The sequence below is a fragment of the Nelumbo lutea genome, chromosome 8 (assembly GCF_056320005.1).
Source record: "Nelumbo lutea isolate HS-2025 chromosome 8, American lotus-T2T, whole genome shotgun sequence".
Lineage (NCBI taxonomy): Eukaryota > Viridiplantae > Streptophyta > Magnoliopsida > Proteales > Nelumbonaceae > Nelumbo > Nelumbo lutea.
In genome coordinates this window covers 55165138-55177867 of record NC_142691.1, presented here as the reverse complement: position 1 = coordinate 55177867, position 12730 = coordinate 55165138, and the positions used below count along the sequence as shown (strand labels likewise).

At 40.6% G+C, this 12730-nt stretch overlaps 1 protein-coding gene across 1 annotated transcript in view; it reads left to right on the top strand.

Annotated features, from left to right (window-relative positions):
- Nucleotides 1-12730, top strand: part of EMB2444 (RNA-binding (RRM/RBD/RNP motifs) family protein) — a 63201-nt gene that overhangs the window by 44516 nt on the left and 5955 nt on the right. Inside the window, exon 7 of the mRNA XM_088957809.1 lies at nucleotides 5066-5122. Within this exon, the coding sequence (XP_088813935.1) occupies nucleotides 5066-5122 (57 nt within the window). The remainder of the gene's footprint in view (nucleotides 1-5065; nucleotides 5123-12730) is intronic.

The window sequence follows — 12730 nt, the reverse complement described above, 5'->3', positions numbered from 1 at the left end:
CTTCCCATATGGTCCAAACTACAGCTGCTCTTGTTGCCCTCCATAATCATTTTGCCCTTTTTTCTGTTGCCGTAGTACATTAGGTCTAAAAAGTCTCACCACATCTTGTGGAGGATTCCATCTTCATCCAAAAAGTGAGGAAAAGTAATTCCAAATACAAGATACAAAAGAGCAGGAAATCAGTAAATGAGCAAGGGTCTCACCACTAGCCAAACAGAGGATACAAACATGAGGAGAAAGGCACTTTGTTGGCCTTCTTTTCTGTAGCAAGTCACAGGTGTTAGTCTTTCCAAGGAACACTTCCCAGCATAGAGTTTGCACTTTGGGAGGGATTGGCTTGTACCAAATTTCTTTCACCGGGAAGTTCTCTCCTGTGGGCTCTGAAAGGGTGAGGATATTGGAGGAGGCACAAGAGAACAAGCCATCCGGAGAGGGAGACAATACTCTGTTGTCCAAGGGTCTCCTGTGGGCTCTGTAGCAAGTCACAGGTGTTAGTCTCTCCATTGAGAAAATTGACTCATGAATCTCTTCCACAGTGAATTGCTTTTCTTGGAGAGTTTTTTCACCTTCCTAAACTCTACTCCAATCCAGATCCTCTACCTCCAAACTCCTTTCATCTAGAGTGGAAAAAATTAACACCTGACCATCCACCTCAACACTAGAATTTAGTATTTCCATCACCTTTTAAGAGCTATTTACATCTCCGACCTTTCCTCCTCGCTACACACTCTTTGAGCTTCCTTTTGATCTAACTCCTCAATCCTTTTAGCAGTTAAGTCCTTTTTTACTTCAATTCTCCCAAACTCCTCTTTATTCCAATCCTTTATCCTTTCTTTCAACCTCTTCAATTTTTTCATGAATCTCACTCCTTTATTGTTGCTAGTGATCCCATCTTCCATCCACCAGTTCCTTTTTTTTCAGCAAATTTTGGAATTTCTAGCCACATGTTTTCAAACCTGAAAGGTGTGGGGCCACCAAGGAGATGTTCTTGATAAAGACAAAAGGGACAATGATCTAAGGCTATCCTAGGGACTGCCTTCAAAATTGAGTTTCCCCAAAGATCTTCCCACTCAACGGAAAAAAGGAATCTATCAAATTTAGAACACACTTGGTTTTCCTGAAAATTGGACCAGGTAAAGGAGGCTTGCAAGAGGTGGGGTTCTTTTAGCTATAGGGATTCTACCACGACATTAAATTTCTTCATACTTGTGGTTATTATCTGGTTTGGGTTATTTGTTTCATTTTTGTATCTTATGACGTTGAAATCACCCCTAGACACCAAGGGACAATGATCTAAGGTTATCCTAGGGAGTGCCTTCAAAATTAAGTTTCCCCAAAGATCTTCCCACTCAACGGAAAAAAGGAATCTATCAAATTTACAACACACTGGGTTTTTCTGAAAATTGGACCAGGTAAAGGAGGCTTACAAGAGGTGGGGTTCTTTTAGCTGTAGGGATTCTACCACGGCATTAAATTTCCTCATACTTGTTGTTATTATCTGGTTTGGGTTATTTGTTTCATTTGTGTATCTTATGACGTTGAAATCACCCATAGACACCAAGGTCCCTCCCACAAACCCCTAACAGGTGCAAGCTCTTCCCAAAACAAGTTCCTTTCTCTCTATGAGTTAGGGCCATACACATTTGTTAATACCCATTCATTTTCATCATTGACCCTCTTGGCTTTTATTGACACTGAGTATTGCCCAATTAATTCTTCTACACACTCCACCTCATTCTTCCAAATTGTAAGAATACCCCCAGAGGCACCACAAGAAGGGGTAAATGACCAACTCAACCCCTTGCTGCTCCAAATGCTTCTTATCCACCTTCTATCTAGATTTGAGAGTTTTGTTTCTTGAATCATTACAACCTCTGGCTTCTCTTTCCTTAGCACATTTCTTATAATTCTCCTCTTTTTGGCACTCCCTAACCCTCTCACATTCCAGCACACAATCTTCATTGTACTTATTTTAGGCCCCTTTCTTCTTCCGGCACCTAGTTCCTTCTGCTTTCTAGCTTTTCATAGGACACTCCGCACAGTAACTTCACTTCACTCATTTTTCTCTTTCTTCTCTTATCTATACTTCCTTTCTAAGGTAGACTTTGGGTTTTGAATTCTCTCTTCCAGACATTTTTGGTCTCTCTCCCTTCTGCTTTTGCTGCCCATTGGGTTCTCTTATTCTACCACTATCTTTTTCGACTTCCCCCTCTCTCTCTACGCTCTCTGTTATTTCCTGTTTTTCCAATTTATTCTTGTTAGACCTATTTGCCTCCAATAAAGTCTCTAAATTCCTCAAGACTAGGTCCAGTATCTCCTTTACCCCTACTTTCCCACACCTTTCTTTTGCTAATTCTTCTGGCATTCTCAGGCCCATTTCTGCACCAGGTGTAGCTTCCAGTACTGGATCTGCACAACCAAGTATCGGGGAGTTAGTACAATGAACAGGAGAAATAGCACAGGTAGGGGAACGGGGAGAAGTAAGAGAAAAAAAAAGAGACTCCCTGAAACGGGTGAGGCACTCCCAGCCCACTGAAATGATTTGTTCCTCAGTTGAACCTATGCTTAGGTCGTTTTGAAAGCCCAAGACCCCATTACCAATCACTTGCTCCTGAACTTGATCTGATTCTACCTCCTCTCTTTGTTGTAAATTGTAATTCAGTAGAACCTCAACAATCTACGATCGAGTCTTCCATGCTTAACTTTTTTAGATCTACAGCTTCTGTACCTTCCCTCTCCAAATAACAGTTCAGTGCCCAGGTTGTCAGAGTCTCCTAGTTAGTGACTCTTCGTCTGCCTCATCTTCAGGCTCCTCATGGAGCTTTCTATGGTACTGTGGATTTGGCTTTTCTGGCATTGTCGACTTCTCTCCACCCCGATGATTCCAGAGGAGGTTCTGACTTGAAGCTTTCAGGCTATCTGGCACCCTGGAAACCAAGGGGAAAGCACCCCTGTTAGTAGCTCCCTCCGCAGGGGTCCTGGCAAGCAATCTGGGAGTCGAATGGTTCGATGATAGACCACAGCTATCATCCCGTGACTCTTTAAGTTATCCTGGCTACCCCCGATCCCAACCAGCTTGTCCAGTTGAACCCCTGGTTCTGCCAAAGTCTTTGAACTCTTCAGTTTCCTTTACCTCTGCCCCAGTCTGACCTCTTGGTCTATCCACCTAGCTTCTGCCACGCGTCACCCAACCATCCACATTATCATTGTCTTCTTCCTTTCACTGTGGGAACCAAAGCTTCGTCTCCAACTCTGTAACCAGCCAGATTGTTCTTCAACAGTCATCGGAAAAGATTTATAAAGCTCGAGGGATGTTCTCCTGCTTTGCCCCAACCACTTTCATCTTTGCAGCACAAAGGTCCCTCAGACGGTATGCTTCAAAAACCCCTCCACACATTGCTGCGATTTTATGGAAGAGCTGCTCCTTCCAGAGGTTGAATGGCAGTCCAACAATTTTAATCACCTGTGTTCCCATTGGGATTAACTTTTCATTACAGATAGGTGGCCAACTTTCAATAGTTGTTCGACCAAAACTTGTTTCCACCACCAAAAGATCCAATGGAAGTTTTCCAATATCGAGGATTGCTCTCCTTTTCCACTATAGCTTCTAACACTTCTTTCCAGCTTTTCACTTTGGTTTCTGCAGTCACAACCTTTTTTCTAGTCCAATCAGTTGTTTTCCCTTCCCTAAATATTTTTGGGCCATGGCAGAGGCCACCACTTTTGTTTCCTTATTTTCATCAATTATTTCCTCTCCTTCCGACCTTGTTTCGTAACTCTCTTCAACTGTGTAAGGGTCTTCTTTTTCTTTCATACCAGCCCTCTACTCTACTCTCAGCTTCTCCTCTTCGATGATAATCCTCTCCCAGTACTTAAGCCAACTTCCTCCAACCTCGTCTCTCTTTACCTTCTGGTACACAGATCATCTGTTTTTTACCTTGTCCGAAGAACTCTGTTAGTGTGATGAACCAGCCATTCCTATTCCTTCTATTCTCTACTACAAAGTTCTTTCTTTCCCTGGACAACTCATTTCTCCACCCTGGTATTTTCACTGTAGGTTAATCCATCCACAAACCCTTTAAACCAGCATATCTCCTCCAAATCCAAGAAAACCATTGCTGTCCTATCTTCTCTGATTTTCATATTCGTTTTTCCTCTAACCTTAGTCTCTTCTCGAAGAGAAACCTCTTCTTCTCCAGCTGTAGTTCTTTACGCCATCTCCTTACCTGAATGAAGTCTCCTCTGATGCCGCTCATTGCCATGAGGTTAGCACTTCTTTCTTCTTTTTAGGTTCCTTCTGTCCTTTACCCACTTCTGCTACCTTATGGACAATATGGGAGGAAAGGAATAACAGAATTTTGAAGAGCATTTAAAAAAGGCTATGCATTTCTACTGAAGATTTGTGTAGAGGATGAAGTGAACCACCTAAAGGAGAGGTCAAATTAAGCTTTGATGGATTTAGTTTGGACAACCTTGGAGCATTGAATATTGGAGTATTTAGAGGTCATGGGAACATATTGGCTATATTTTCAGGCCCTATTGTAAGGGAATTCCATCAAAGTTGAGTTGATGTCAGCGCTACAAGGCCTAATATTGGCAAGAAAACTCGTGGAAAAAGTGGTGTTGAAATGGACGCAATGCAATAAACAAGGACCTAGACAACATTGGCGTCACTTGAAAGAGTTGAGAACCCTATCTTCAAAACCGAATGCAAGCTTCATATGGACCTACAATCAGCAAACATGATGGCTGATGCCATGGTGGGATAAGGGGTGAATAGGGAACAAATGTATTGGGATGATAGGAAACCAAATGCAAGGGGAGGAGGTGGGTGCCAGCATCACTAGGGGAATGCTCAGCGTTATATGGTGCCGCTTGCAATTAACCCCTTGTTCTTTTGATATATCTTAATAAGGGTTATAGTTACCTATAGAAAATAGTGAAACTTTAATCTAGGGGATGCCTTGACAACTATGTTTAGATGATAATTGTATCTGTGATGTTCAATTGTTATATACATATTATTCATCTTCTTTTTGAGCAAATTACTCTTTGGGTGATTCAGGCAATCAAGGTTTTGAACATGATTAAACTCTACGGGAAGCCAATACGTGTAAATAAGGTGTGAATGATCCCTTCCTCTGTTTTTTGTTTTGTATGCTTTTCTTTCTTTCTTTCTTTTTCTTTTTCCTTTTATTTTATTTTATTTTTTTACATTTTGTGCCTTTCATTTTTGTTCTTAATTTAGCAATACAAGTTTTAATAGAGAATATATGTCTCATTAAAATCAAGACATTAAAACACAAGGTAGCATGGTGATTCAGTCTTGGTACATTGATTGCGTCCGACACCCTTCTTGTTTTTAGTCCAATATTTTATCAGTTGAATGTTCAACCTGTAATTAATTTAGGGTTTTTTGATGTATTTTAATTTTCCAGATCCAGAAGTCTTCATCCTCATGCCAGAGCTAGGTTATCAGAAATTGGACTTTTCAAAATTTTGTTATTTCTTGTTTTCTATATAGTAGGGATGTTTTTGGACATTTACATGTCTGTTGGATTTGGCTGAAGAGCATCTGTCTAGTAATGGTTGGTTTGAGTTGAAGTTTCAAAGTCATTTATGACAGAATTGTAGTTTTAAGTTTTCTTAGTTTAAAGACTTAAGCTGACCCTATAGTGTTTTATATATTTCTTGCAAGTGCAAAAATGTGGTGACTATGGAGTTTATTTGAGTTTTTATAGCTTATGTTAAGAAGGGGGAATGATTCTTATGCCCTAGAGCCCTACCCACCCAATTGAGTGGTTCTTAACATCCAAGGATTCATCAATGAAAGAGTTCATCTAACATCCCCAAGTGACTGAAATTGATCCAGATAACTTATTCAGGCTTCTATGGAAAACTGATACTTCCCCTTCTAGCCATTTTCATTTTCATTAATAGTTGGATTTATGAAAAGAATTGTGTTGTATACAGTAAATCTAGATTTGCACCTGTCAGTTTAGTCTAGCAATGCCACCCAATCCACAATCCACTTAAATCAGGGTATACTAATCATCCTCCTAGAATTAATCCCCCAAAACAGTTGAGCTCTGCCAGTCCATCTTCCAAAGAGTTATTTTTTTTTCTTTGAATTCAGCTGAATGTTGATTTCAACTCTTTAGCAAGGTGCTTGATTTCTCATTATATATATATATATATATATATATATATATATATATATATATATATATATATATATATTGTCAAGGTCACTCTGTTGTTGAGCCAACTAATAACAATCCTTGAATCTCCCTCTACTACCAATTGGCTAAAGTGTTGATCCCTTCCAATTCTTAACCATTAAAGAACTGCCAATAATTTTATTTTGGTAAGCAGTAGAAGATTTTATTAATTATTCAATAAGAGAAATGTATACAATCAAGATTTCCCAAACAGAACTGCCATCCCATTTGCTGTTCCCACTGAATCCTTGCAAGTTACAACCACATTTGTAGTCAACCACTTAAATATCAAGATTGCCTGTGATGTGGACGCCGGCAGCAGAAGCAGTAATTTAGTGCAGCAGAAGCAGTAATTTAGTGTTCTCAGCAGCAGCAATTTAGTGTTCTCATCCTATCTTATCCATTCAGTATTCTTACCTTATCTGCTTTCAGTAGTAGGGATCAGTAGGAGTCTTATCTATTCAGTGTTCTTATCTTATCAGTTCAGTAGTATGGATTAGTAGGGAGTCTTATCGTATTTTATCAATCGGATAGATTAAGAGTCTTATCTTATCTTATCTTATCTTATCAGTTCAGTAGGATAGATTAGTAGGGAGTCTTCCTAATTAGCAATGAGTCTTCCTAAAAGTAGGATTCTTATATCTTGTAATCTCCTATTTAAGGAGCTGAGAATATTGAATAAAATCATCAAAAATTTCAGTCAAGAAAGAGTTAGGTGATCTCTTGGACAAATCACCATTAGGGCACCAAGATAGGTTCATCAAGAGCAGGGAGGAACAAGGGAAAACAGGAGGTTTTCCCCGTGGACCGACCCGTGCCGAGATCCTATTCTCGGGCCCATAACAATTTGGTATCAAAGCAAGGTATCATGGGTGACTTTGAGCAATTGACGTCTAGGGTTCATGATCTGGCACACAAACTTGTGGAAAACAGAAAGGGGGTGCGTGAGATCAAGGACGACGTCCGAGAATTAAGGTGCTTGATGGAGTTGTACTTTTCCAGCAAGGAAAGGAACCCGGAAGGGGCTGCAACCACAACCGGCCGCCAGCCAGACATGGCAGAATCATCCGGCGAGCAGCAGGTCGTTGCCCTAGCGCAGGTTAGCAACACCCAGAATGTTCCGATTAAGCAGGAATCCGGCATCATCGGTGATTCCATCGACGAGAGTTCAAAGAAGAATAAGAGCAACTACTCCAAGGTCGTCATTGCTGGTGAAGGAGCTTGTATGCCTCATGTTGCGGCTGCAAATGTTGCAAAAGAGTGTTTGTTAGCTGCAGTCAAATCAGATCCTAGGGCTGCACATATCTGGGTGAATCTTGCTAATGCATACTATTTGACTGGTGATCATAGAAGTGTTGGAAAGTGCTTGGAGAAGGCAGCAAAGCTGGAGCCTAATTGCATATCAACTCGATATGCTGTTGCGCTTCATCGTATCAAGGATGTAGAAAGGTCTCAAGATCCCACTGAACAACTTTCATAGGTTGTGAATGAAATGGCTTCAATACTCAGAGAAGGGGACTTTGCAACATGAGCTTCGGATAGAATGGGCAGGACTTGCCATGGTTCACAAGGCTCAGCATGAAATTGCAGCAACGTTTGAAACTAGACATAATGATTTGATGGAAGTGGAAGAGCGAGCTCTGTACACACTAAAACAGGCAATAGAAGAGGATCCAGATGATGCAGTTCAGTGGCACCAGCCTGGCGTTCACAATCTTTGTACTCTACAGTTCAAGACATCTCAGAAGTACCTTAAGGCTGCAGTTGCCTGCGGCAAAGAATGCAGCTACGCATGGTCAAATCTTGGTATCTCACTGCAGCTGTCTGAGGATGAACCCTCTTCATTGGAACCCGATGCAGGAGGGCAAAATCATTCCACCTATCCAGGATTCCTTTGACTATGTTTCAAGACACCCATCCTGAATTCGAGATTGAGGACAAGCTCGTAGTCTAGGAGGGGAGTAATGATGTGGACGCCGGCAGCAGCAGCAGTAGTTTAGTGCAGCAGCAGCAGCAATAATTTAGTGTTCTCAGCAGCAGCAATTTAGTGTTCTCATCCTATCATATCTATTTAGTATTCTTACCTTATCTGCTTTCAGTAGTAGGGATCAGTAGGAGTCTTATCTATTCAGTGTTCTTATCTTATCAGTTCAGTAGTATGGATTAGTAGGGAGTCTTATCTTATTTTATCAGTAGGATAGATTAAGAGAGTCTTGTCTTATCTTATCTTATCAGTTCAGTAGGATAGATTAGTAGGGAGTCTTCCTAATTAGCAAGGAGTCTTCCTAAAAGTAGGACTCTTATCTCTTGTAATCTCCTATTTAAGGAGCTGAGAATATTGAATAAAATCATCGAAAATTTCAGTCAAGAAAGAGAGCAAGGAGAGTTAGGTGATCTCTTGGACAAATCACCATTAGGGCACCAAGATAGGTTCATCAAGAGCAGGGAAGAACAAGGGAAAACAGGAGGTTTTCCCCGTGGACCGACCCGTGACGAGATCCTATTCTCGGGCCCATAACAGCCTGCCTCCCTGTCAACCAATTATGAACTTAGATCCTCTTCATTGAATACTTACCCAAAAAAAATCCCCCTCATTGAGCAATCTGTCAACAATCAGGTCTCTAGCAATCTGTATCCCTTGTAATACAGCTTGGGATTCAGCATCAATGGAGTGCTCTACTACTGCAGGATCCGAGTATAAAGCAATCATATGTAATACAGCTTGGAATTCAGCAATACTTCTAGATTGCCCAGGATTTCATATGGAGACAAGAGTACATAGTTGGTATAAAAGATGAGGAAGTGGAAGAGGCAATATATTTCTGTTCTCAAATTAAATTATCTACGAAGAAAAAGTAAAATATAGGTAGTGTTTTAACACTGGATGTCCTTAATTTTAATATTCTCAATTAAGCCTCTTCAGGTGAAGTTTCCTTGAAAATTCTAGCATTTCTCTCCTCCCAAAGTGATCAAAGGATGGCAGGCTGGCAGCCCTAGTTCTTCTCCATAAGAGCTTTTCTCTATTTATTTATTTATTTTTGGAGGGGAGGAAAAGAATTTTCAAATAAGCCTCTCATGCTCCTTTTGGGGGTCCACCTGCAACCAATCCCAACAAAAGCCTTGATTTTAGGTGGGATTGGCTTGCAGTGAATTGCTTTCACAGCAATTTTTATCATTTTCTGCCAAACGTTGTCATATTTAAGTTCATTCTAAAACTCAATGTAGAACCCTAAGTACCAAAAATGCCTTTTTTTTATCAGTAAAATCTTTCATTAATAACAGAGAGATTAAGATACAATAGCTAAAGATTGCATAGGAAATTGCAATCTCCAGCAATCAGTTACAATTCTGCCCAATACAATGAAGATCTATTTGCCCCTTGTTTTGCTAGGGTATCCGCCATCCCATTTGCATCCCTTTTAATCCAACCAAACTGAGAGTTGAACTTCCTTGCAAGTTTGTCAATTTCTCTGAAAATAAACTTGAGCTTCCAAGGTGCTGATGTGATGTTTTTGGCCCAAGAGGTGACCAATAGAGAGTCTCCTTCAATTTCTAAGTCTGTTGTTCTTATCTGCTCAGCCATCTTTAGACCTTGAAGTAGGGCTAGAGATTCAGCATGTATTGAGTCACTATAACCTGTTGGTTCAGAGTAGAATGCCACCACCACACCAAGATAATTTCTAAACACACCTCCTATGCCTGCCCTTCCAGAGTTGCCAAGAGAACTCCCATAAAAATTCAGTTTTAGTTTGTTCTGTGCTGGTGGCTTCCATTACATGCTTACAAGAACTTTGGGTACATCTGTTTGTGCTATTTCAGCCCAATTCCTTAGTATCTCATTCGTGGAGTAGTTTCTAAATATCTCCATGGTCTTCACCCAATGCGCAGTTCTAATTTTTATGGCTTCAATAACTTCCTCCATTGTTTTGCTTTTTCCTGAAAAGATTCTTAGGTTTCTTTCCTCCCAAATAGTCCATACTGTAGCTGCTCTCATTGCCTTTCATTTACATTTTCCCCTTTTCTTCCGTTGACACAGGAAAGAGGGGCTGAGTAGACTTACCACATCCTGTGGGGGAGTCCATCTGCATCCAAAGAGAGAACAAACAACATTCCAAATACCAGAAGCAAAAGAGCAGGATAATAGTAAGTGGGTTAGAGTTTCACCACATCCCAAACAAAGGACACACACATGAGGAGAGAGGCAATTGTTTGGCCTCCTTTTCTGTAGCACATCACAAGTGTTTACCTTCCCTAGGAACACTTCCCAACAGAAAGCTTGTACTTTTGGAGGGATCAGTTTAGTCCAAATTTCTCTCTCACCCCCATAGGGTTAATATGAGTGAGCAAACCAAAGAAAGATGCACAGGAAAATAAACCATCAGAAGTTGGGGACCACACTCTACAATCAGCTATAGATTGGCCCAAGTAGACCCTCTTAAGTGTTTAAATCAACAGCACTAGAGACTCACACTCATTTTCCCTCAACCCTCTTCTAAAGCCAAAATCCCAAGAGATCCCTGATTCTGAAAGCACATCAAACCTAGCAACAGGCTTGTTTTTATAGTTTGATAAAGAGTAGAGGTCTGGGAAATTGAACATAAGAGGCACATCCCCAACCCAAAGGTCTTCCTAGAATAAAACTTTGTTACCACAACCAACATCAAACCTGATAAATTGAAGAAAAGTTGGATATACCTCAAAGGTTGCCTTCCACGGAGAGGATGGAGCTGCATTGGGGGCTAATTTTGCATCCCAACCATTATCTGCATCACCATGTAAGCTTTTAATGACCCTGTGCCACAACCTTTCTTCCAAACAAGGGAATCTCCATAGCCATTTTCCTAGGAGGGCCTTCTTTCTCTTTATTAGGTTCCCCATACCTAATCCACCTTGGTTCTTAGGGTAACAAACTTGCTCCCATTTCACTAAACGATCTTTCTTTTCTTCACCTGGCTTCCACAAAAAGTCCCTCATAATCTTCTCCAATTTCCTAGCTATTTTCACTGGGATCTTAAAGGTGGAAAGGAAGTGAGTGGGAAGGTTTGCAAGGGTTGATTTTATCAAGGTGATTCTTCCCCCCAAGGAAATATAATTTCTTCCACATTGCCAACTTCTTCATGAACCTCTCTACCACCGGTTTTCAGAAGCTTTTAGCTTTCGGATTCCCACCCAGGGCATTCCCAAGTATTCCAGAGGCCAATTTTTCACTTCACAACCAAGCAGATTTGTCATGGCTTGGATATCCCCCCCTTCAATGTTGATTCCGACTACACATGTTTTTCTCCAATTGGCTTTCAATTTGGAGTTCTGCTGAAATTCATCCACCAATCTTTTCAGATTCCTTAAACTGGCTTCATCACAACTTTCACAGAAAATAATTATGTCATCAGCAAATTGCAAATGAGACACCACCACTTCTGATCTACCCATTCTCCAACCTTTAAACTGGTTTTCTTGATAAGCTTTGGTGATTTGTCTACTCAAAACCTCAGCCACAAAGGTGAATAAGAATAGAGATAAGGGGTCACCCTGTCTTAGTCCTCTTTTAGCTTGGGAGAAATCCTTTGCCACCCCATTCATCAGAATAGAAAAATGTGTTGAGCTAATACATTCTTTAATCCACATCCTCCATCTTTCACCTAGCTCCATCTTTTCCATTAAATTCAACAAGAAGGACCAATCCACCATATCATAAGCTTTTTCAAGGTCCAATTTACAAATCAAACCTTTGTCACCTTGTTTTCTCTTAGCTGCCACACACTCATTTTCCACTAAAATTTGATCCACAATTTGTCTCCCCTGTACAAAAGCTCCTTGGTTCTGAGAGATAATATAGGGCAGTGCAGTCTTCAACCTACCAGCCCGGGACTTTAGCAATGATTTTATACAAGCTACCCACAAGACTTATCGGTTTGTAATCCTTAGGGGTTTTGGCCTCCTTTTTTGGCACTAAAGCAACAAAAGTTGCATTTGCTCTAGGCGATAATTTTCCTTCTTGATAGAACTCCACAAATACATCCATTAATTCATCTTTCAAAATTTCCCAACAATCCTGATGGAAAGCCATTGAAAATCCATCTAGCCCCCGGTGCTTTAGATCTATCCATCGAGAATATTGCTTCATGTATCTCTTCAACAGTGAAGGCTCTTTCTAGGAGGTTAACTTCGGATTCTGGCATTCTGTCCCACTGTAAATCTCCCAATTCTGCCATGTTTTCATTAGAGGATGCTAGGATTGACTTAAAGTGATCCACAAAGCATCTTTCAATTTCCTCTTTTGCAGTTATCACTCTTCCATCCACCTCTACATTGGAAATTTGGTTTTTCCGTCTTCTCCCATTTGCTAGAGAGTGGAAAAAACTAGTATTTTCATCCCCTTCCAGATGCCATTTACATCTAGATTTTTGCCTCCAGGAAATCTCTTCTTTTCTTAGAATCTCATCCAATTGCACTTTAAGTTTCATCTTCCTATTCTATCCTCCACCCCACACTCTTTCCTGGCCTCCTTT